Genomic DNA, 24,700 nt, shown 5'->3' on the forward strand with positions numbered 1-24,700 from the left:
GCCATGGCTCACGAGGCTAATCCTCCGCCTTGCGGCGCCGGCACACTGGTTCTAGTCCCGGTCGGGGCGCCAGATTCTTTCCCGGTTGCCCTTCTTCCAGGCCAGCTCTCTGCTGTGGCCAGGGAGTGCAGTGGAGGAAGGCCTAAGTCCTTGGGCCCTGCACCCCATGGGAGACCAGGAGAAGCACCTGGCTCCTGCCATCGGATCAGCGCGGTGTGCCGGCCACGGCGGCCATTGGAGGGTGAACCAATGGCAAAGGAAGACCTTTCTCTCTGTCTCTCTCTCTCACTGTCCACTCTGCCTGTCAGAAAAAAAAAAATAAATCTTTAAAAAAAAAAAAAAAAAGAAATGCAAATTCTCAGGCCCTTCCACAGACCTATGGGAGCAGAAGGAACTCTGCAGTGCGGCCCGGCAGTCTGTGCTGCGAGATGAATGGCAGGAGCTGCTGCGGCACAATGGCCTGAGAAGCACCCAACAAAGCCAATAGAAGGGAAAAGCTTCATGGAGGGTGCGGAGGGGGAACCAGCCGAGCCCCATGACGCCCAGCAGGAGAAGGCTAGGAGAGACGGGGTTCATGAGAGCTTCCTCCTCTGGTTCCTAGATAGGATCCCACACCTGTGGTCGCGTCCATTTGTGGCAAGATGACCTTGATTTTGCACATCATTGCACCCAGGTGTCACAGCTTCTCTGAGCTTTGCAGCCCGTGCTATGAGGACTTTTCAGGTGATGCCTTTTCCACCTCAGCTGTGGCCGAGTTCGTGTGCTGGCTCTGAACAGGTGTGGCTACCTTTGAACCCTGAGGGTTGGGGCTTAACGAGTACTTAACGAGTACAAATTGCAGTCTAGCAACCTGAGGGATGCCCCATAAATGTTTATGGGATGAAGTTTCCAATCACTGAGGCCTCTCTGGGACAGTGCATTGTCCTGGTCTCACACAGAGCTAGCAGGCACCTCACGACAATGCCCAGAACACAGCCACACCAACAACACCCCATCATCTCCCGAGTGCATCCTGGGGGTGCCATGCTGTCCCCAGGAGCTCTCTGCACACACGCTGATCCTCTGCCCTGACAAGGACCCCACGAGGAGAACGTCACCATTCATACTTCCCAGGTTAGGAAACCAAGACTGAGGAAAGCCCCGTGGATTGCTGGCCGTCTCCCCAGAGCCAGGATTCAAATCAAAGTCTATTAAATCCCTGAACCCTGTTCTTCACGCTAGAGCAGCCAAGTGCTCACCGTGCCCACTGTTACTTGGTCTTGGCGCGGGAGGAAGGCATGGGTTTGCACAGTAATGCTGGAGAGTAAGGAAAGTTTATGGGATATAAATTTTCTCCCTTTCGTGTGATGTACTGCAAAACTGAACATGCACAAAAGCATCAACAAACAGTAAAAACAAAAAAACATTAAAACACCCGAGGAAACTTTGTTAAAGTCCTCAGTAGGAAAACAGATTGTTTCCTAAAAGAACTGGAATTAATTTGAAATACTTAAAAAATGTAGTAGGTACTGAAAGACTAACAGAATGGAAGGTAGACCTGTGAGGTGATGTGTCTGTAGGAGGAAGTTTTATGGTGCATCTGAGAGCGCGATGGAATTGAGGTTACAAAAGAAAAAAAGGCAAGAATCAACCCGAAGTGCTCATGCGGAGGTAAGGCAGGAAGTGGCTTCTCTGCACTCTCGAGCCCACCGGCTGCGATGGCGGGGCAGAGGCGGCTCTCCACAGGCCTGTGGGAAACAGCTGGCAGTGCTGCCCAGCCCTACTTCCGTCTGAATTCTTGTGATCCTTGAACAGCTAGATGGCCCTCATTTTGCAAAAATGTTCTAGGTCAAAGAAAGGACATGTCTTTAACTCATCAAAGCAAAATAAGGTGCAGCACAGAGAATTCATTGACTCTAATCTCAGAGGCTAGGAAGATGGCTCGGGGGCTCGGGTTGCCTTTCTCTTTTTCCTGGGTTGTATGTAGAAAAGCCCTCCCTCCATTCTCCCACCTTTAGCTCCAGGCAGAATGTATGCCTGCAGTGCAAAAGAAGTCCACCAGGGGGAGCAATGGCATGCCCCAGGACAGGAGGTTGGGTCCCAACTGCAGAGAAAATCATACAGCCACAAATGCAAAGAGAAAAGAAAGATTTTTTTTTTCAAGCTTTGTTGCTTCCTTCTCTTTGTTTCCTTTTCTTTCTTCCAAGTTTCCATTAGTGGCCTCAGTTTTTGTCTCCAGGACTCCAAGACAAGGCCTTATTTGCAGAGCTGGGAGAACTAACCCCTGTGGCTTACGCTTGGATGGGGCTGAAGTTTCAAGTTTGCTGCCCAGGTCTGGTGGAGCTCCTCAGGCCTGGGCAATGACCCTCCTGTAAAGTCACGAGCCTCTGAGGGTCATTCTACAGGACATGTCCAAGCAAGGGTGAGGTTCCTGGCATAAATGCCCTCTTCAGGAGCCCGGGCGGCTGCCCACTGGGAGGTTCTCCAGTGATATGAGACTTGACCTTGTATAGTGGAGGAGCCCTTTTAATAAAAGAGGAACTTTCTAACTGTTAGAGCTTTTCAGTCGGGTTCTGCAGGGGTCACTTCCTTCCGAGAGACAGGTGCCCTGGGCCCCACCCTCATAGGTCTGAACTCTTTGATTTTGGAAAGCTTTTATTTAATAAATATAAATTTCATAGGTACAGCTTTAGGAATATAGCAGTTCTTTGGGGCCATCAAAGAAGGAGGTACCTTTCTCTGAAGGGAGGAGAGAACTTCCACTTTGACTATGACCCTGTCTGATTAAGATCGAAGTCGGCAAACCCAAAAGGCTTCCATAGCCTTGGCAACTCATGACTAGAGCCTAGGGAGATTACTGATGCCATAAGCAAGAGTGTCAAATTGGTAAGTCAACAACAGGAGTCATTGTGCACTTACTTCTCATGTGGGATCTGTCCTTAATGTCTTGTCCAATGTGAAGTAATGCTATAACTAGTACTGAAACAGTATTTTACACTTTGTGTTTCTGTGTGGGTGCAAACTGATGAAATCTTTACTTAATATATACTAAATCAGTCTTCTGTATATAAGGATAATTGAAAATGAATCTTGGCCGGCGCTGTGGCTCAACAGGCTAATCCTCCGCCTTTTGGCGCTGACACACTGGGTTCTAGTCCCGGTTGGGGCACTGGATTCTGTTCTGGTTGCCCCTCTTCCAGGCCAGCTCTCTGCTGTGGCCCGGGAGTGCAGTGGAGGATGGCCCAAGTCCTTGGGCCCTGCACCCGCATGGGAGACCAGGAAAAACACCTGGCTCCTGGCTACGGATCAGTGCGATGCGCCGGCTGCAGCGCGCCGGCCGCAGCGGCCATTGGAGGGTGAACCAACGGGAAAGGAAGACCTTTCTCTTTGTCTCTCTCTCTCACTGTCCACTCTGCCTGTCAAAAAAAAGTTAAAAAAAAAAAAAAGAAAATGAATCTTGATGTGAATGGAATGGGACAGGGAGCGGGAGATGGGAGGGGTGCGAGTGGGAGGGAAGTTATGGGGGGGGAGCCATTGTAATCCATAAACTGTACTTTGGAAATTTATATTTACTAAATAAAAGTTAAAAAAAAAGGAATATAGTGGTTCTTTACCCCATGCCCACCCTCCCACCCCCACTCACATCCCATTCTTCATTAAAATTCATTTTTAATTATCTTTATATACATAAGATCAATTCTATACTAAGTGAAGATTGAAACAGTTTGCACCCACACAGACGCACAAAGTATAAAGTACTGTTTGAAGACAAGTGTTACTGTTAATTCTCATAGTACAACTCATTAAGGAAAGAGATCCTACATGGGAAGCAAGTGCACAGTGACTCCTGTTGTTGATTTAGCAATTGATCACCCGAGGCTCTTGTAATGAGCTGCCAAGGCTATGAAAGCCTTTTGAGTCCACAAACTCTGACATTATTTAGACCAGGCCATAAGCAAAGTGGAAGTTCTCTCCTCCCCTCGCAGTAAGGTACCTCCTTCTTTGATGGACCCTTCTTTCCACCGGGATCTCACTCACAGAGATTTTTCATGTAGGTATTTTTTGCCACAGTGTCTTGGCTTTCCATGCCTGAAATGCTCTCATGGGCTTTTTATTCAGACCCAAATGCCTTAACGGCTGATTCTGAGGCCAGAGTGCTGTTGAGGGCATTTGTCGTTCCATGAGTCTGCTGTGTGGTTTCCTTCCCATGTTGGATCATTCTCTCTCTTTTAATTCTATCTATTGTTATTAGCAGACACTTGTTCTTATTTATGTGATCCCTTTGACACTTATTCCTATATATATGATCGTTATACACTTAAAATGATCACTTTAACTAGTACGATGGCATTAGTACCTACCAATTTAAGGGGATTTGGAGTCCCATGGCAAGTTTTTAGCTTTACCCTTAGGGGTAAGTCCATGGGAATGTGTGCTGAACTATACATTTCCTCCCTCTCTTATATCCACTCTTATTTTTTTTACAGGGATCAATTTTCAATTGGATTTAAACACCTAAGATTAATTCTGTGTTAAGTAAAGAGTTCAACCAATGGTATTAAGTAGAAAAAGAAAATACTAAAGAGAATAAAATAGTAAGGTGTTCCTCAACAGTCAGGACAAGGGCTGACCAAGTCATTGCTTCTCATAGTGTCCATTTCACTTCTACAGGTTTCCTTTTAGGTGCTCAGTTAGTTGTCATTGATTAGGGAGAACATATGATATTTATCCCTTTGGGACTGGCTTATTTCACTCAGTATGATGTTTTCCATATTCCTCCATTTTGTTGCAAATGATTAGATTTCATTTTTTTTTACTGCTGTGTAGTATTCCATAGGGTACATATCCCATAATTCCTTGATCGAGTCTTCCGTTGATGGACATTTAGGTTGATTCCATATCTTAGCTATTGTGAATTGAGCTGCAACAAACATGGAGGTGCAGACAGCTCTTTTATTTGCCAATTTAATTTCTCTTGGGTAAATTCTGAGGAATGGGATGGCTTGGTTGAATGGTAGGGCTATAATCAGATTTCTGAGGTATGTCCAAACTGTCTTCCATAGTGGCTTTACCAGTTTACATTCCCAACAACAATGGATTAGTGTGCCTTTTCCCCACATCCTCGCCAGCATTTGGTGTTTGTTCATTTCTGTATGAAAGTCATTCTAGCCGGGGTGAGGTAAAACCTTATTGTGGTTTTGATTTGCATTTCCCTTAAGGCTAGTGATCATGAACATTTTTTCATGTGTCTATTAGCCATTTGGATTTCCTCTTTAGAAAAGTGTCTGTTTAAGTCCTTGGCCCATCTCTTAAGTGGGTTTTTGTTTTGTTGTTGTGGAGTTTCTTGATCTCTTTGTAGATTCTGGTTATTAATCCTTTATCAGTTGCATAGTTTGCAAATAATTTCTCCCATCCTGTCAGCTACCTCTTCACTTTCCTGACTGTTTCTTTTGCCATAGAGAAACTTCTCAATTTGATGTAACCCCAGTTGTTAATTTTTGATTTGGCTGCCTGCGCCTCTGGGGTCTTTTCCAAGAAGTCTTTGCCTGTGCTAATATCTTGCAGGGTTTCTCCTATGTTCTCTAATAATTTGATAGTGCTGGGTCATAGGTTTAGATCTTTAATCCATGTTGAGTAGATTTTTGTGTAAGGTAGGTGTCTTGCTTCATACTTCTACATGTGAAAATCCAATTTTCTCAGCACCATTTGTTGAATAGACTGTCCTTGCTCCAGGAATTAGTTTTAGCTCCTTGATCAAATATAAGTTGGCTGAAGATGTTTGGATTCATTTCTGGTGTTTCTATTCTGTTCCATTGGTCTATCCACCTGTTTTTGTACCAGTACCAGGCTATTTTGATTATAACTACCCAGTAATATGTCTTGAAATTTGGTATTGTGATGCCTCCCGCTTTGTTTATGTTGTATAATATTGCTTCAGCTATTCGAGGTCTCCTGTGCCTGCATATGAATTTCAGCATCATTTTTTCCAGATCTGAGAAGAATGTTTTTGGAATTTTGATTGGTAACACATTGAATCTATAAATTACTTTTGGAAGAATGGACATTTTGATGGTATTGATTCTTCCAATCCATGAACATGGAAGATTTTTCCAATTTTTTGTATCTTCTTCTATTTCTTTAATGTTTTGTAATTCTCATCTTTGAGATCTTTGACATCCTTGGCTAAATTTATTCCAAGGTATTTGATTTTTTTTTTGTAGCTAATGTGAATGGGATTGATCTTAGAGGTTCTTTTTCATCCATGGCATTGTCTGTGTATACAAAGGGTGTTGATTTTTGTGTATTGATTTTATATCCTGCTACTTTACCTAGCTCTTCTATGAGTTCCAATAGCCTTTTAGTAGAGTTCTTTGGACCCCCTATATATAGGAATCATGTCATCTGCAAATAGGGATAGTTTGACTTCTTCCTTCCCAATTTTTATCCCTTTCACTTCTTTTTCTTGCCTAATGGCTCTGGCTAAAACTTCCAGTATTATATTGAATAGAAATGGTGAGAATGGGCATCACTGTCTCATACCAGATCTCAGTGGGAATGCTTCCAACTTTTTCATATTCAATATGATGCTGGCTGTGGGTCTGTCATAAATTGCCTTGATTGTGTTGAGGAATGTCCTTCTATACTCAATTTGCTTAGAGTTTTCATCATGAAAGGGTATTGTATTTTATCAAATGCTTTCTCAGCATCTATTGAGATAATTATATGGATTTTCTTCTGCAGTTTGTTAATGTGGTGTATCACATTGTTTGATTTGTAAATGTTGAACCATATCTGCATACCAGGGATAGATCCCATTTGGTCTGGGTAGATGATCTTTCTGATGTGTTGTTGGATTTGATTGGCTAGAATTTTGTTGAGGATTTTTATGTCTATGTTCATTAGGGAGATTGGTCTTTAATTCTGTCTCTGTTTTATCTTTTTCAGGTTTAGGAATTAAGTTGATGCTGCCTTCATAGAAAGAATTTGGTATGATTCCCTCTCTTTCAACTGTTTTGAATAACTTGAGAATAATTTGAGTTAGTTCTTTAAATGTCTGGTAGAATTCAACAGTGAATCCAACCGGTCCTGGGCTTTTCTTTGTTGGGAGGAGCTTTATTACTGATTCAATTTCTGTCTTGGTTATGGGTCTGTTTAGGTTTTCTATGTCTTTATGGCTCAATTTAGATAGGTTGTATGTGTCCAGGAATCTATCCATTTCTGATAGATTTCCCTGTTTGCTGGCATACAACTCTAAGTAGTAATTTTTGATGATTCTTTTTATTTATGTGGTGTCTGTTGTTACATTTCCTTTTTTATCTCTAATTTTATTGATTTGGGTTTGGTTAGTTGGGACAATAACAATGGTGTGTCAATTTTGTTTATTTTTTCAAAAAAAAACAGCTCTTTTTTTGCTGATCTTTTGTAATTTTTTATTCAATTTTTTTGATTTCTTCTCTAATTTTAATTATTTCTTTTCTACTATTAGTTTTGGGTTTGGTTTGCTGTTCGTTTTCTAAAACCTTGAGATGCATTGATAGCTCATTTATTTGGTGCCTTTCCAACTTCTTGATATGGTCACCTATTGCTATAAAATTTCTTCTTAATGCTGAATTTGAAGTATTCCATAAGATTTGATATGTTGTCTTTTCATTTGTTTCCAAGAAGATTTTGATTTCTCCTTTGATTTCTTCTATGACCCACTGTTAATTCAGGAGCATGTTATTCACCTTCCATGTGTTTGCATATGCTCTAGAGATTCCTGAGTTGCTGATTTCCAGCTTCATTCCATCGTGGTCTAAGAAGATGCATGGTATGATTTCAATTTTTTGAATTTGCTGAGACTTGCTTTATGGCTTAGTATGTGGTCAATCCTAGAGAAAGTTACATTTACTGCTGAGAAGAATGTCTGTTCTGCAACTGCAGGATGAAATGTTCTCTAGCTATCTGTTAGGTTCATTTGGTCTAGAGTGTCAACTAAATCTGCTGTTTCCTTGTTGATTTTCTGTCTGGTTGATCTGTCCATTCCTGAAATTGGAGTATTGAAGTCCTCCAATATTGTATTGGAGTCTAAGTCACCTTTAACTCCCTTAACATTTCTTTTAAATATCCAGGTGCCCTGTAATTAGGTGCATATACTTTTATGCACCTAATTATATACATCTTCCTGTTGAGTAAATCCCTTATTCATTATAATGCCCTTATTTGTCTCTTTTTACAGTTTTTGTGTTAAAGTCTATTTCGTCTGATATTAAGATGGCTACACCATGGCCAGCGCCATGGCTCACTAGGCTAATCCTCCGCCTAGTGGCGCTGGCACACTGGGTTCTAGTCCTGGTCGGGGCGCCGGATTCTGTCCCGGTTGCCCCTCTTCCAGGCCAGCTCTCTGCTGTGGCCAGGGAGTAAAGTGGAGGATGGCCCAAGTGCTTGGGTCCTGCACCCCACGGGAGACCAGGATAAGTACCTGGCTCCTGCCATCGGATCAGCGCGGTGCGCTGGCCGCGGCGGCCACTGGAGGGTGAACCAACGGCAAAGGAAGACCTTTCTGTCTGTCTCTCTCTCTCACTGTCCACTCTGCCTGTCAGAAAAAAAAAAAAAAAGATGGCTACACCAGCTCTTATTTGGTATCTGTTGGCATGGAATATCTTTTCTGTCCTTTCACTTTCAGTCTGTGTGTGTCTTTGTTGGTGTGATATGTTTCTTACAGGCAGTAAATAGATGCATTTTGTTTTTAATCCATTCAGCCAGTCTGTGTCTTTTTAACTGGGGAGCTGAGGCCATTTATATTCAATGTGACTATTGATAAGCAATGATCTTGTCTTGCCATTTTTTCCAAAACTAGTCTTAATTTATACTTTGAACTTCCTTTGATCTTTCACTGAGAGATTTTATTCCTTTACCTTCTTTCATATTGATGACCATGTTTCTGTGTTTCTGTGTAGCACATTAAGCATTTTTTGTAGGGCTGGATGGGTGGTGACAAATTCTTACAATTTCTGTTTGTTATGGAAGGTCTTTATTTCACTATCATTCACAAATGAGAGCTTTGCACGGTATAATATTCTGAGATGACAGTTTTTTTCTCTTAAGACTTGGACTATATCTCACCATTCTCTCCTAGCCTGTAGGTTTTCTGATGAGAAGTCTGCTGTGATTCTAATTTGAGATCCTCTGAAATTAATCTGGCATTTCTCTCTTGCACATTTTAGAATCTTCTCTTTATGTTTTACTGTGATGAGTTTGATTAAAATGTGTTGTGGTGAGGATCTTTTCTGGTCATGTCTATTGGGAGTTCTGTATGCTTTCTGTACTTGGATGCCACTTTCTTTTTCCAAACCTGGGAAGTTTTCTGCTATTATTTCACTAATAAGGCCTTCTAATCCTTTCTCTGTGCTGTCAGGAACTCCTAAAATCCATAATTAATGTTTTTTTATAATATCCAGTAGATTCCCAGCAGTATTTTTTAGTTTTCTAATTTCCTCTTCTTGTCTTTGGTTTGAGTGTATACTTTCCTGTGCTTTGTCTTCTAAGTCTGATATTCTTTCTTCTGCTTCACTGATTCTGTTTTTAAGGCTCTCCACTGAATTTTTTATTTGTTCCACTGAATTCTTCATTTCATTTTTATTCTTAAGATCTCAATTTCATGGAAGAAATTTTCTTTCATGTCCTGCATGGATTTCAGTAGTTCGTGCATTTGCTTTTGATTACTTCTATGTATTCTATGATCAATTTTTTGAGTTCCATTTCTTGCATTTCTTCTATTTCCTTGTCTTCACAATCTAGTATTAAGTGTCATGTTCTTTTGGGGATATCATATTGTCTTCCTTATTCTTGTTTCTTGGATTGGTACATTTGTTGTTCAGCATTTGTGGAGATAGCTGTTAGTTTCTTCTTCTTTTTTGCTGTGGTGGCTTTATCATTGTTCTATGACTGTAGATAAGTGGAATGTATGTTTTCAGTGAATCTCTAGAGGCTTGTAGTAGGTATAGCCAGGGAGCTCTGTTCAGTTCTCCAGGGTTAAGGATGTGCTTAAGGTGACACACTCAGGTTTGGCATGGCAAATCTCTCTCTCTCTCTCTCATCAGAAGGGAGGTATATTCTGCTCAGCTGTTCTCTCCTAAATGGAGACCAGAGCCTGAGCACTAGCCTCAGTGGGTATAATATTCATCCACTCCGTCCCAAGGACCACACAAAGGATCTGTGCAGTCCTCAGTGTAAGTTTCGATTCCCCAGCAATGTCTCTCACCAGGTAACCAGGAACCCCTGAGTTTATGGCATCTTCCACTGAGACTGCTCAAAGTCCCAGCCACACTGTGAGTCCTCCCACACACCCTCAGTTTTTCTCACATTCCCAGTTCAGAAGCTTCACACAGTCACAAGCTCCTAGCTCCCTGTTAGTTCTCCCTACCAGAGTCAGGAGTCTGTTCAGCTGGTTGCTGGGTGCAGACACAAGCTGGCACAGCTGCTACGTATGTCCAAAATGGCGCCTGCTCTATCGGTTTGTTATAGTATGCCATTGTAAAGTGATCAGAGAGAGAGAAATGTGTCTGTCCCATCTTTTTTTCCCCCTCTAGTTTGGCTGGTACACTTTCCCCCATGGGGCTCCAAGCCTGGTTCCCTCTAGGCTCTTCCTGCTGTTTTTGCACCAATGGCTCAGGCTGTTGCCATCTGGCCTCACCTATGTAGGTTTTCAGCTGTTGGAGTTCCAAGCCATGGGTGCCCACGTCCTCCACGTAGATCCACTGTGTACTTCTAATTTCAGTAGAGTTTCCTCTGCCGTTTCTTCCCTAACTCTTCTCTGAGACTACACTATCTCCACTTTTTTTTAAACTATCTTCTGGGCTAGAGCAGCAAGCTCCCTCCCTACTCCGCCATCTTGGAATGCCCCTGATTTCTGTCTTCTGTAGTGGGACCCTGAGTGATGCACTGTGACGATGCAATCATGGCTAAGGGCTGGCTTTCAATAAATGTTATGCTTATTTATTTGAAAGGGAGAGAGAGAGAGAGAGAGAGAGAGAGTGAGAGAGAGAAATATGATGTTCCATCTGCTGCTGGTTCATTTCCCAAATACCTGCAACAGCCCAGACTGGGCCAGGCAGAGGATAGATGCTAGAAGCACAATCCAGGCTCCGACATGGGTGACAGTGACCTAAGTACTTGAGCCATCATCTGATAACTTCCCAGATTTCATTAGGAGGAAGCTGGGTTGGGACTGGAGCTGAGACCACATCAGAGGGACTCTGACAGAGGATTTGTGTGCCCCAAGCACTGACTTAAGAGCCCAATGCCCACCCAAGGAACATTTTGTAAATGGCTCCTCCAGTGTCTATAAATAAAGTTCCAGCTCTTAAGCCTGGCACTCACACCTCTCCAGGATTTGACCCCAATTCACTTTTAAGGCTCATTCGTTCATATTCCTCTTGATTTACCTTACATTTGATTCAGTTTCCCGAAAAATTTATTTCTCCCTACAAAATGGGCTGACAATACTTGGAGAAATGGGTTTCAAAGATGAGTGAGTGAAACTGCTGCTGAAACAGAGACCAGGTGACCAGGCCACTGGGAAGCCTTGGAAGGATCCTTGCGGCTTCGAGACGTATTCCAGAAGGGACATGGTTTCTACAGGTGAGGTTGTTTTTGTTTTTGAATCTCATTCCTTTGTGTCACAGTTCAGAGCTTGCAGTGGGCCAGAGCAATGGGAAGGGAAAATTAATAGTTATAGACTACTGCACTGGCTTGCTTTTGACCAAGTGACTAAGGCAACCTAGCTAGGGCTCTTGGGCCCTCTGAATGCCTCCCAAGGCTCAGGTGATTTGAATGGCTGCTGCCCACAGAGCAGATGTGAAGTTTATAGTGAAACAGCAGCCTGTGTTGGTAGGACTGATGGAAGGCAGTCAGGCGAGGCCAGATTTTCCCAAACTGTGACCTGGAATTCTGCAGGACACCAAGGAAGAGGCACAGACGCTCAAAAGGGGTCTCCTGGCCAAGGCAGCCTGCGGAAACCCAGTTAAACAGATTCTTTAATTTTGCTTTCAATTTGCAGAGTCGTTAAAATGCCAATAATTACATGGAGGGAGAGGTGGGCAAAGCAAGCAGCATTTCCCCAATTTATTGAGCCATGGTATCCTCTTGCTGTTATTGTCCTGGGGACTAGGATTTGCAGGAGCATCATTAGGGAAATGCTGACCTGATGGGTTTGACAGGGCTTCTTAACACTGGCTGTGAGGTAGAATCTCCTGTGGTGCTTCATTTAAGAAAAACAAACAAGAAAGTGATTTGCTGGACCCCATGCCAGGACAAGCACTGCATTGAGAGGATGTCTTCTGGATTCTGTAGGGCCTAGGATCAATTACACACAGATGGTGTGTAATTTTTCTTATTTATTTAATCTTGCTGTCTTAACAGTGTCATCCATAAAATAGGGAATCGGACATACATGCTGCTAGATGTTCGGGTCTCAAAGAGTTAAATAAAATTACAAAGTAAAACAATCACAAGCAGAAGGTGTGATTTCTAATTTATAATCTGCGGCAGCTTCAATATAAATGCAAATAGTACAATTACTTGCTTCCTCAATCTTTTAAGCTCATATGCCAATAACTTTTGCTCTCTTCTGACAAGAAAGAAATAGTTGAACATTCTATGTTTCTGATATGTTTGTGAAAGGCACTTTGACCTCTGCTGCACTTTGAACAGAGTTTTGAAAGATACAGCCACACCATCAGCCAAGATGTTACGTCTTTCTGGCAGTCACAGTCCGTGTATTCTGGAAAAAAGTGCTTTATCTTACAAGCTGTATACAATCTCCATTTTCCAAGAGATGGCTGAGCCAGCCAAGGAACTGCAATCTGGCTTCAGAGCATAAACGAAGTGATGTCATCAAGGGTTTGCATGATTCGTTGTGCAATGGGCCAACATTTGGCCAGCAGCAGTTCCACACTCTTCTGTGGAGCAGGAGGTCTTGCAAATAAAAACATCAAAGGTGTTTCCATTTCCATAAGAGCAGATGTAATGGGATTTTTCTAGGCACGCTAACATTTGGTGTCTTCATGCTCCTTTTCCTTTTTTAATAATCCTTTCAGTGTCTTGTTCCATTAAATAGATTTTTAAAATTCACTGCTGAGTGCATGTGAGACTGTGTGTGTGTGTGTGTATGTGTGTGTGTGTGTGTGTGTGTGTGTGTGATGACAGCTACCCTCTAGGGAGAAGGGTGTGTGTGAATTTGACTCTGGACCAGGGAAGCACCTTTGTGTATGAATGAAATGCTATAGGAAGTTCTGGTCGTATAAATGGATAGCATTCCAAAGTTCATTTGTGAGTCAGTAGTTTGGAACTTGGAACACATTTTTCATAAAAGAAATGCTCTACACAGTGGATAGACTCTGAGGCCAGCCCTCGAGAGCCTGTTTAACTCATCCTGCATCTGAAACAGAATTGTTATTAGGTCTAGAAAACAACGTCTCCATGGGAACAAATGTTCATCAGTCTACTGTTTAAGGTGGAAGCCACTGACTACACAATTTTAACTAGTCTCCTAAATCACTTCGCTCTTACTCCTCTAATGAATTACCAAGAAGACAAGCTATTCAAACCACAAATTGTTTCTTAAAGATCATTTTTTCCTCTGCTGGTTTCAGGCACTTTGAAATTTTAGTAAAAGGAATACAGAGAATGAGGGAAAGAATTTCTCTAAACACTGCTGAACCACTTCAAGCTGGGTGTCTTGCCCTGTCCTTTCCCACTGGACTCTCTGCATCCCAGGGCTACCGAGCTGCCTGCAGAGACGACACAGTCAGAGTCACTAGGTTGATTTTCACATCAAAATCGGGTATTTCTTTTTTCTACCTTATCCTTACTTTTTTTTCGGTAGGATTTTACAATTTGCCTTATAATTTGCTAGGGGTCTGCTGTAACTAAGTAACGAACATTTTCGAGGTCACACTGACCACAGGAATCAGAGCTACGGAGTACAGATCCCGCTAGAAGCTGTACACATGGATCACAGAAACACAAGGCTGGGAAGAACCTCAAAGCATCGTCTCGTCTGCTCTCTGGCTTCCCGGCAGGCCGACCATTCCGAGGAGACGAGCACTAACCTATATTTTAGTGGAGGAGGATGACTTTTCCTTTAACCCTTTCTGGATCTAACAGTGTACAGATACCATTAGTGAACGAGGAGAATTGCATTTCACTTCCTCATGTTTGCTCCTACAGAAATCAAAGTATGTTGATGGGGTCGGATTCCTCGGCACATATAAATGTTGTATTTTCTGTTCCCTCTCTTCTAGGACACGCCTGAACATGCCAATGTCTAATCCTTTGGGCATTTGTCTTGTGCAGTGTGCACTGCTTGCACCCTCATCACCAGTGAAAACTCAAATCTAGTAAATGTGTTTTTTTTTTTTTTTGACAGGTAGAGTTAGACAGTGAGAGAGAGAGAGAGAGAGAGAGAGAGAGAAAGGTCTTCACTCCGATGGTTCACTCCCCAAATGGCCACCATGGCCAGCACAGCACCGATCTGAAGCCAGGAGCCAGGTGCTTCCTCCTGGTCTCCCACACGGGTACAGGGGCCCAAGGACCTGGGCCATCCTCCACTGCCTTCCCGAGCCACAGCAGAGAGCTGGACTGGAAGAGGAGCAACAGGGACTAGAACCTTGCACCTACATGGGATGCCAGTGCAGCGCAGTGAGCCATGGTGCCTGCCCCCTTAGCAAATGTGGTTTATAAGGCATCTCAGAAACTGAGCTTGGTAGCATACTAAGGCATTACATAGGCATACTGAAGTGTAATCTAAGAACTAGCCCCTAAAATGTAGACTTAAAGGAAAGCCAGATTTAAGAACCATAGTAAAATAGACTTTTAAAAAATTTTTTTTATTTAGTAAATATAAATTTCCAAAGTACAGTTTATGGATTACAATGGACCCCCCCTTAATTTCCCTCCCACTCGCACCCCTCCCATCTCCCGCTCCCTCTCCCTTTCCATTCATATCAAGAGTCATTTTCAATTATCTTTCTATACAGAAGATCGATTTAGTATATATTAAGTAAAGATTTCATCAGTTTGCACCCACACAGAAACACAAAGTGTAAAATACTGTTTCAGTACTAGTTATAGCATTACTTCACCTTGGACAACACATTAAGGACAGATCCCACATGAGAAGTAAGTACACAGTGACTCCTGTTGTTGACTTAACAATTTGACACTCTTGTTTATGGCATCAGTAATCTCCCTAGGCTCTAGTCATGAGTTGCCAAGGCTATGGAAGCCTTTTGAGTTTGCCGACTTCGATCTTAATCAGACAGGGTCATAGTCAAAGTGGAAGTTCTCTCCTCCTTTCAGAGAAAGGTACCTCCTCCTTCTTTGATGGCCCTGTTCTTTCCCTGGGATCTCACTCACAGAGATCTTTCATTTAGTTGTTTTTTTTTTTTTTTTTTTTTTTTTTTTTTTTGCCAGAGTGTCTTGGCTTTCCATGCCTAAAATACTCTCATGGGCTCTTCAGCCACATCCAAATGCCTTAACGGCTGATTCTGAGGCCAGAGTGGTAGTAAAATAGACTTTATTTATACTTTCTTTCAGGTAGTTAAAAGGGCATAAGCGCCTAATAATACTAGCTTTTCAACCAAGGAAGGAAATCAAACAGAATCAGCCTCTAAGAATTATGAATAAAATGGAATATCTTACATCTTACCAGATATAATTTGTTTGTTTGTTTGTTTGTTTTTCCCTTATGGGAACCTCACTACAGAACTTTCAACAGGTAACTTCAAGATGTTTTTTCCTGGGGCTGTCGCTTGGCCTGGAAGTTAGGATGCCAGCATTCTACTTCAGGGTGCTGGGTTTGCCATGTGGCTCCTCCCCCAGCTCCAGCATCTTGCAAATGCAAACCTTGGAAGGCAAGGCCACAGGTGATGGCTCAAGTAATTGGGTTCCTGACACCCACGTGGGAGACCTGAATTTAGTTCCTGGCTCCTGGCTTCACTTCAGTCTGGCTCTGCAGGCATCAGGGGAGTGGATTAACAGATGGGGGCAGGTGACAGCCCACTCTTTCTCAAACAGACAAATAAACTTTTCAGAGGAATTTCCAAGGGAATGAGTATTTGGATCTTTATAATGTATCTTTATAACATACTAACTGTTTACAACAAACATTGTTGGCTGTGTCATTGTCCAATTTTTTTAAGCATTTATTTATTTGAAAGGCAGAGTGACAGTGGCTAGGGAGAGAGAAAAAGAAACCTCCCATTCATTGATTCACTTCTCAAATGACCACTGTGGCTGGGCTAGGCTAAAGCCAGGAGCCAGGAGCCAGGAACTCCAGGTGGGTGGCAGGAACTCAAAGACTTGGGCCATCTTCTCCTGCCTTCCCAGGCGTGTTAGCAGGGAGCTGGATCAGAAGCAAAGCAGCTGGGACTCGAAATGTGGCTCCCTGGATCTAACTTCAGGGATCCTGGCATTGCAAATGGCGGCTTAACCAACTGCACCACAATGCCAGCTGTTGCGTTGTTCTCTTTAAACAGTTTTACTTTATCTCAAGATAAAAAGAGAAATGTGGGATAAGTAAGTTAGGACTGAGTTCCCTCTGTGTGTGAGGTTCTGAATACCTCCAAGGTGAGGATTTTATCTGAAAGAAATGGTTGTGGCTGGAAACTCTCATAATTATGATCTCAATCCGAGAACAAACCGTGAGCCTTCTTTGCCACACTCATGTCTCATTCGTTGGGTGGCAGTCATTGGTTGCTGCTCACCCTAAGTGTCCAAGGGGACAGAAGTGACTTTTTGAGACCAGCCTGATGAACTTGACCCTGAGGACACTAAACCCAGCTCTTCGACATCAGCAACACCCCTCCATGGAGACTGCTGCCCCATCTCTACATAGCTCCTGGAGGGACTGAGCTCCTACCCTGCCACCAGCATGTCCACTTGCATGACTCAGCTGTACTAGGGTACAACTGTCCCCGTGAAACAGACTAATTCTTTGGGAACCATGAATACTCTACATGCTGCTTCCGAACTCCAAGTTCCTCTGAGTTATCATAGCAGGAAGCAGGTCCCCCATCAACCAGTTTCCTCATCCAAAGAGGATTTCCTTTTACTATAACTGAAGATTTAACGCACAGGTGCAACAATACAAAGAAATATTAGAAGAAACTTTTCTTTGAACATCAGTGTTCCAGTTCAGTGGCATAACTGAGATTGACGTGTTGTTAATTTTAGCTGATGAGATGATGGCAAAGTGTACAACTGACTTCATTGTTCCTAATAAAAGTATGCTTTCTGGAAAACTTCCTGGTTTATAGAGCTCCCATGAGCGTTAACTCAAACTCCCTTCCATCCTCTGGCAAAAATACAGCATCAATGTCACTCTGATACTCATTCACAGGAGTTTGCAGGATGTCCTGGAAGACACCCACAGATTACACAGATGCACTGAAGCGAAATGCAATTAAAGATTGGAAAAGTGAACTTACCTGTTCATTTTTAGTGAGCCTGGTTTTGTTGTGGATGTCTGACGTAACGAGGTTGAACCCATGCTTCTCTGACAAGATTCGCAGAAGCAGGACCACAGTGCGGCTCCCACATTTGCCTACTCTGTTGTACACCACCTGGCTCGGGAATGGCAGCACCTGGGAGAAGCAGAAGAAGCGTGAAACACATGCGTTCAAGTTCTCAGGATTCTTCCCTCAATCCACAAGAACAAATGGTCAACACATCCAGATGAAAAGGACCCGCATCACGTTAAAGAGACAGCAGAAGCAATGAGCTAGTGTTTCTCCTCACAGCTTCCCTTGAGGGAGAATCCCCATCTGCTGACACTTACGATTGGGAAATGTCATGCTGTCTAATTACAAAGCTTCTTTTGATTCTTGCAAATCACAAAATAGATAAGTATGTGCTTTAAAGAAAACTTTTTCATAAATTATGTCTTATAAAACTTAATTTGTAGAGTGATCCAGGAAGCTGGAGTTAGGAGCTGGAGCAGGATGTCAAATCCAGCTTGGTATCACACTCTGATATGAGATGCACGTATTTAACTGCTAGGGTAACCACCAGCTACTGTCACCGTTTCTACAAGTACAATTCAGGGGGTCTTAGTATGTTACAAAATTCTGCAATCATCACCACTAACTCCAGAACACTCTCATCACCACCAAATGGAACCCAAAACTGTTAGCAATCACTTTCCATCTTCTCCTTTACTCCCAACCTCTAGTCCCTGAAGACCACTGATCCGCTGTCTGCCTCACGTTTCAGCCTATCCAATTCCAGATAATTATATAAACTGAATCACAAAACATGTGACATTCTGTGTCTAGCTTCTTTTAGTATAATGTTTCCTAGGTTCATCCATGTTGTAAATATGAATCAATACTACATTACTTTATATGGCTGACAAATATTGCATTCTATGGATGCATTCTGTTTTATCTATACATTCATCAGTGAACATATATGTAGATTATTTCTACTTTTTGGCTATTATGAATAATGTTGCCATGAATGTTTGTGTACAAAATTTTGCAGAGACATGTGTTTTTAATTATCTTATGTATATATTCAGGAGTAGAATTGCTGGATTGAATAGTAATCCAATATTTAATTTTTTGAAGAGCTGCCAAATTGTTTTCAATACAGCTGCACCATTCTACATTCCCACCAGCAATGATTCAGAGCTCCAATTTCTCCACATCCTTGCCAACACTTGCTATTGCCTCTTTTTTGTTTTTTATTATAGCCATCCTGATATTATGAAATGGTATCTCATCATGGCTATGATTTGCATTTCCCTAATGACTAATGTTGTTGAGTAACTTTTATGTGTGTTTTGACCATTTGGGTATTTACTTTAAGCATATGTCTATATAAGTCCTTTGCTCATTTTTAAATTAGGTCTTTTTATTATTGAATTTTATGAGCTGTATACATATGTATTCTGGATTTTCAAGTAAGTAATATTCAAATGTTTTTCTCCAATTCTCTGTGTTGTCTTTTTGTTTTCTTATGTCCTTAGAAGCACAGAAGTTTTCTATTTTGATATAGTTCTATTTACCTAATTTTTCTCTGGTTGCTTGTGCCTTTGTTGTCATATTTAAGAAACCATTGCCTAATTATAAAATAATAAATAATAAAATCTATGTTTTATATGAAGAGTTTTAACAGTTTTAGTTCTCACCCGTAGGTCTTTGAACTATTTTGAGTCAGTTTCAAGTGGGGTGTGAGATAATGGTTTAACTTCATTCTTTTGCATAAGGATACCCAACTGTCCCAGCACTATCTGTTACAGTGACTATTCTTTCCACATTTAACTGTTTGGCACACTCATTGGAAGTCTTAACTTACTTCTGTACTCTCAATTCTATTCCAATGATGTCTCTGGTTATCCTTATATTAATACTACAAAGTCTTTGGTTATTATAGTTTTGTTGTAAGTTTTGAAATCAGAAAGGCGAATCCTTCCAACTTTGATCTCCCTGATTATTCAAGGGTATTTTGGCTATTCTGATTCCCTTGCATTTTCATAGGAATTCTTGTATCAGGTTGTCAATTTCTAAAAAAAAGATAGTTGATATTTTGATAGGGATTGCATTCAATGCATAGATCAATTTGGGGACTATCATTTTAACAATATTAAGGTCTCTAATCCATGAACATGGGATATCTTTGTACTTACATAATTCTCCTTTGTTTTACTGATGTTTTGTACTTTTCAATGCATAAGTCTTTATACACTTTGCACTCCTTTTGTTTAATGTGTTCTTTTTAAAAAAAATTATTTATTTATTTGAAAGATAGAGAGAGAGAGACGGAGAGAGGGAGAGACAGAGAGAAAGGTCTTCTATTCACTGGTTCACTCCCCAAATGGCTGTTATGGCCAGAGCTGGGCTGATCTGAAGCCAGGAGCCAGGAGCTTTCTCTGGGTCTCCCACATGGGTTCAGGGACCCAAGGACTTGGGCCATCTTTCACTGCTTTCCCAGGCCATAGCCAAGAGCCGGATCAGGATAGGAGCAGCCAGGACATGAACCGTCGCCCATATGGGATACTGGTGCTGCAGGCGAAGGCTTAGCCTAGTATGCCACAGCACCAGCCTTGACTGTATTCTTTTTGATGTTATCATAGATGGAACTGTATTCTTAATTTTATTTTTTGATTAATTATTTATAGAAATGCAACTGATTTTTGTATATTGATCATATGTTCTGCAATCTTGTTGAACCATAACAGTTTTTTTAAAAAAATTATTTATGTATTTGAAAGGCCTAGTTACAGAGAAATAGAGAGAGAGAGAGAGAGAGAGAGAGAGAGAGATCTTCCATCCATTGGTTCACTTCCCAAATGGCTGCAACGGTGGGGACTCTTCTAGGCCAAAGCCAGGAGCATGGGTGGAATTCCATCCCTGTCTCCTATGTGGGTGACAGGGATCCAAGCACCTGGGCCATCTTCCGTTGCTCTCCCAGGGCATTAGCAGCAATTGCATCAGAAGTGGAGCAGCTGGGACTCAAACAACTGCTCATATGGGATGCCAGTGTTGAAGGTGGTGGCTTAACCCACTGAGCCACTATGCTGCCCCAGCTCTAACAGATTTTTGTGTGTGGATTCTTTAAGACTTTTTATATACAAGGTCATGTCATCTGGAAATAAAGATAGTTTTATTTCTTCCTTTCCAATACAGATCCCTTTTATTTCTTCCCTAATCACTCAGTGATAATTATTTTGATAGACTAAGAAGCCATTATGAAAAGCATCTATGATTAAACATTTATATTCCAATCAAGATATAATTTCCATTTTGAATGCTCAGCATTGAGCAACAACTGACAAATGATAACTAAAGGATTCTTTCATTTATCACATACCAGTAACAGAAGATTATAAAAAGGCCCAAAGCTAAAGAGTATAATACAGTATAAAAACATATATCTAAAACTTACCTATGGTATGCCTTTTGGATTTTTGCCTTTGTAATTATAGGTTAACTTATTTTCCAGCAATCTTTTATATACAGAGTAGCATTTCACAAATTTGGATCTTGAAAGCTAATCACCATTGGAGTAAAACACAATATCTATACCATTTATTGTACAACCAGCCATGTGCCATTGTGATATATAATTTTTGTATAGGGTGTGTGTGTGTGTGTGTGTGTGCTTTATCTTCAATTATGTATCTTTGTCATGCCTAGAATGTGCATTGGACATAAAAAGCCTCAACAGATACTGATTGGTTCTTGGCTGTTCTCAAAGATCTAATACACTGTTTACCACCAATTAATACAATGATTCTGCCAACATGTGAAGCCAAGAGGATTTTTAAACTCAATTAATCTTTCTGACCAAATGCTAATAAAAGACACCAGGGTAAAAAAATAGCGCTATAAGAGATCACTTTTATTGTGGTTTACTCAGCAAGTACCGCCCAAAAAGTATGTTCTCTGGCAACCTTGGCAAGTCAGACAGACATCAATTTGTTTTCAGTGGAGTTACCAGGGAGGTTGAACTAGCTTCGTGTTTAATGGAATGACATTAACAGTGTTGGTAAGTGGACTTTCTATTACTACCAGGCTAGGTATACAGACTATAGTTATAACAGAACTGCCAACATAAACACAGTTTAATTCCTTCGTAGAAGTAAATTGCTCAATAACTGGAGTGAACACATTTTTTGTTGTCTTGTAGTCTAGCAATGAACATCAAGGGAGAATTTATTTCAACTGAACTGACCTAGAAATGTTGAGTTACCACCTAGGTAAATACTTTATTCTGTAAGTGGAGTGTATCTTAGAAGATTTAAGTGAAGGACTAAGGCAGTAAGGAAACTTAGGTGAAAACACTTGATTTCTCTTGAATTGCTTGGATAACTGATGCATTTGCAGGCTTGGAATTTTCTATATCCTTCTGTTAAAAACCAAGGGTGTTATTTACCTTTAAGTTATTGGCTAATTAGATTGTTAAAATCTTAATTCCAACTCTTCCATTAGTTTTATGGGAAGCTCCCAAATAATAGTTATAAACATTTTAAATTTTAAAAGAACTCTTATATAAGAACAAAGTCCCTGTGTTACACCTGCAGTGGCACCTAGAACAATAATTGGAAAGAAAAGGAGAATGTGACTCCATTTGTACAGTTTCTGTGAACACCAATATACAGCTCCATGGTAGGAATGCAGAGTTAGGGGATGTGCTGTCAAACGCTGCTGCTGGAACCAGACTGACTTTAGACACAGCACACACCACCACAAACAACCCCCCTGGAATTGAGTGTGCAACTTTTAAATGATTTTCTAAACTTACATAATAGCACTGCAAAGTGGCAATTTAGGCTAAGTCAATGGTGTCGATGAAATAGCAGCAAGTGGATTCAGCAATGCTTTTGGTAAAACTATAGATTTGCTTCTCATAGTCTACTTTAAAAATCATTGCCATCTTTTGTTTGAGGTATATTTTCTGGGAAGCAAGCAAAAAATAGGGCTACATTCAATGGAGGGCTGACTCTGTCCTAGGCTCTCTGCTGTGTAAATCCTTTTAACTTTGGTTAATAATAGTGAATCAAACAGTATAATTGTCTTTTGTTTTAGCAGTGCATTTCTCTAAGGTTTAAAGGATCTGATGAGTTCAGCATCATTAATGGAACCCAAGAGACTCTCCTGTCTGCCCCTCCCTTTCCCACAGATTCACAGGACAATGGGGTTTCCAGTCCAGCAGCAACCGAGACTCCTCCAGGCTCTCCAGCGCTCACCCGAGAGAACCACCCTCTATCACCTCCATCCATGTTTCCCACTTGACATCATGTCACCTCATCCTCTCTAAAGCCCTCTGAAGTCAACACCGTGATTACTTACATGAGTACACTGATCTGTTGGTCTTCGCAAGGTCACAGATCTAGAGTGACATGTGATGACGACAGCCCAGCTCTTCACTCTCCCGACACTGTCTTCAGTGCACAGGAAGTCTGACTTCGGTGACAGAGCTACCCTTCCCTTTTTTGTATCTTGCATGTATGCAACCTCATCAAGTATGCTATTTTTTTTAAGATTTATTTGAAAATTAGAGTTACACAGAGAGAGGAGAGAGGTCTTCCATCCAATGGTTCACTTCTCAATTGACTGCAACAGCTGGAGCTGCGTGGATCCAAACCCAGGAGCCAGGAGCTTCTTCTGGGTCTCCCATGCAGCTGCAGGGGCCCAAGGACCTGGACCATCCTCTACTGCCTTCCCAGGCCATAGTAGAGAGCTGGATCAGAAGTAGAGCAGCTGGGACTAGAACCGGCGTGCATATGGGATGCCAGCACTGTAGGCCAGGGCGTTAACCCACTGTGCCACAGTGCCAGCCCCAAGTACGCTATTTTTCAACAGTCAACTACCACAACCAGTATCACCAGCCATTGCTCAGCCATTACCCCAGCTTCTGGAAGGCTTAAGTGGATCCAACAGGAGCTGACGAGCCTCTCTCCCTTCCTGAGGGCGCATGCAAGGCCAGAGTGTAACTCAGCTACTGGGAGAAGAAGGTAGCAAGGCAGACTCTTCCCTCTGCCCCTTCCCTTACTACACCAGAGGTCATCACGGTAGACCAGGTAGGGGGAGCCACTTCCAGGAAGAAAGAGAAAAAAGCAGCAGTGGCTATCTTCTAGGAAATGGACATGGAATCCTATATCCACCTGAATGTCTATAGAGTTGGACAAATGCCCACAGATGCTAAACTTAACAACAGTGAAGAGACTTCTACAGCCCTCGTCTCCCAAGTCTCCCTTTTCTTTGCTAGATATTTGCCAGTGGTAGGCAGAGAGCTTCATCCCCCACTATCACCATTTCTGCAAGAAGTCTGAACACTTTTTTCTTTGGGTGCCCTACAGACACAAACACGCCAGCAGCTCTCCTCCCCCACACCCCGAATGATTCTCCATTCTTGGCAACTATGGCTCTATCAATGTTATGTCTGTGGTTTCTATTTTATGGCCAATTTGTAAAAGTGAAAGGGCCTCCAAAACATTTCACTCTATGAATTATATATTTTTATGTTGCCTGCCTTGTAAGTTCTGCAAATGCCGCAAATCCCCCGAGCCTGACAGGCCTGTGCGGAGCATGCCAAATAAACAGAAGTCTTTCCAAAATCCTGAGTACAACAGTAACCACCACCAGATGACACATACAAGTTCAATAGCACTGCCCTTGTTTGCTGTGGGGAGGGGAGAAGGGCGACTTTCTAGGTAAAAAGCAAACTTGGTCTGGATCAAGGCTCTCACAGTCTACGATTTTAGGACTCTGTTGGGACTAAGGCTGATGGAAGATTGCACATCAGTGCTGCTTTTGAGTTTCTGCAAAATGATATTTAAGGCAGCGCACTACAAGCTATGGTGCCCAAATGAGTGTCAGTTCCAACTCCCGTGGGACTAGAATGCTGAGTGCTAGGCTCCACTCCGTGAGACCTGAATCAGAAGGTCCAGGCTCAGAGTCAGGGTTTATCACTCCAAAGCTCTCCGTGGGTCTCTGCTTCCCAAGACCTCTTCTGAGGCAGTGCTGCAGTGTGAAACTGTCAGCTTTGGGAGTTAAGCAGCTAAGTGGCACCTTGCAGCCTTCGGAGGGGTTAAGGTGGGGAGAGGGCTGCCTGAATGATTTTGGAAGCGAGTCCGGAGGGAGAAGAGTCCTGTCGTGCCTTCCTTGGTGTGCTGATGGCTTCCCGGACAGTTAATAGTTAAGGATAAGCTGTGCTCACACTGTGTGAAGGT

At 42.1% G+C, this 24,700-nt stretch overlaps 1 protein-coding gene across 1 annotated transcript in view; it reads right to left on the minus strand.

Annotated features, from left to right (window-relative positions):
* Nucleotides 1-24,700, minus strand: part of UST (uronyl 2-sulfotransferase) — a 312,517-nt gene that overhangs the window by 112,518 nt on the left and 175,299 nt on the right. The window contains exon 3 of the mRNA XM_051836817.2: nucleotides 17,451-17,606. Within this exon, the coding sequence (XP_051692777.1) occupies nucleotides 17,451-17,606 (156 nt within the window). The remainder of the gene's footprint in view (nucleotides 1-17,450; nucleotides 17,607-24,700) is intronic.

Source organism: Oryctolagus cuniculus, chromosome 5 (assembly GCF_964237555.1).
Source record: "Oryctolagus cuniculus chromosome 5, mOryCun1.1, whole genome shotgun sequence".
Classification (NCBI taxonomy): Eukaryota; Metazoa; Chordata; class Mammalia; order Lagomorpha; family Leporidae; genus Oryctolagus; species Oryctolagus cuniculus.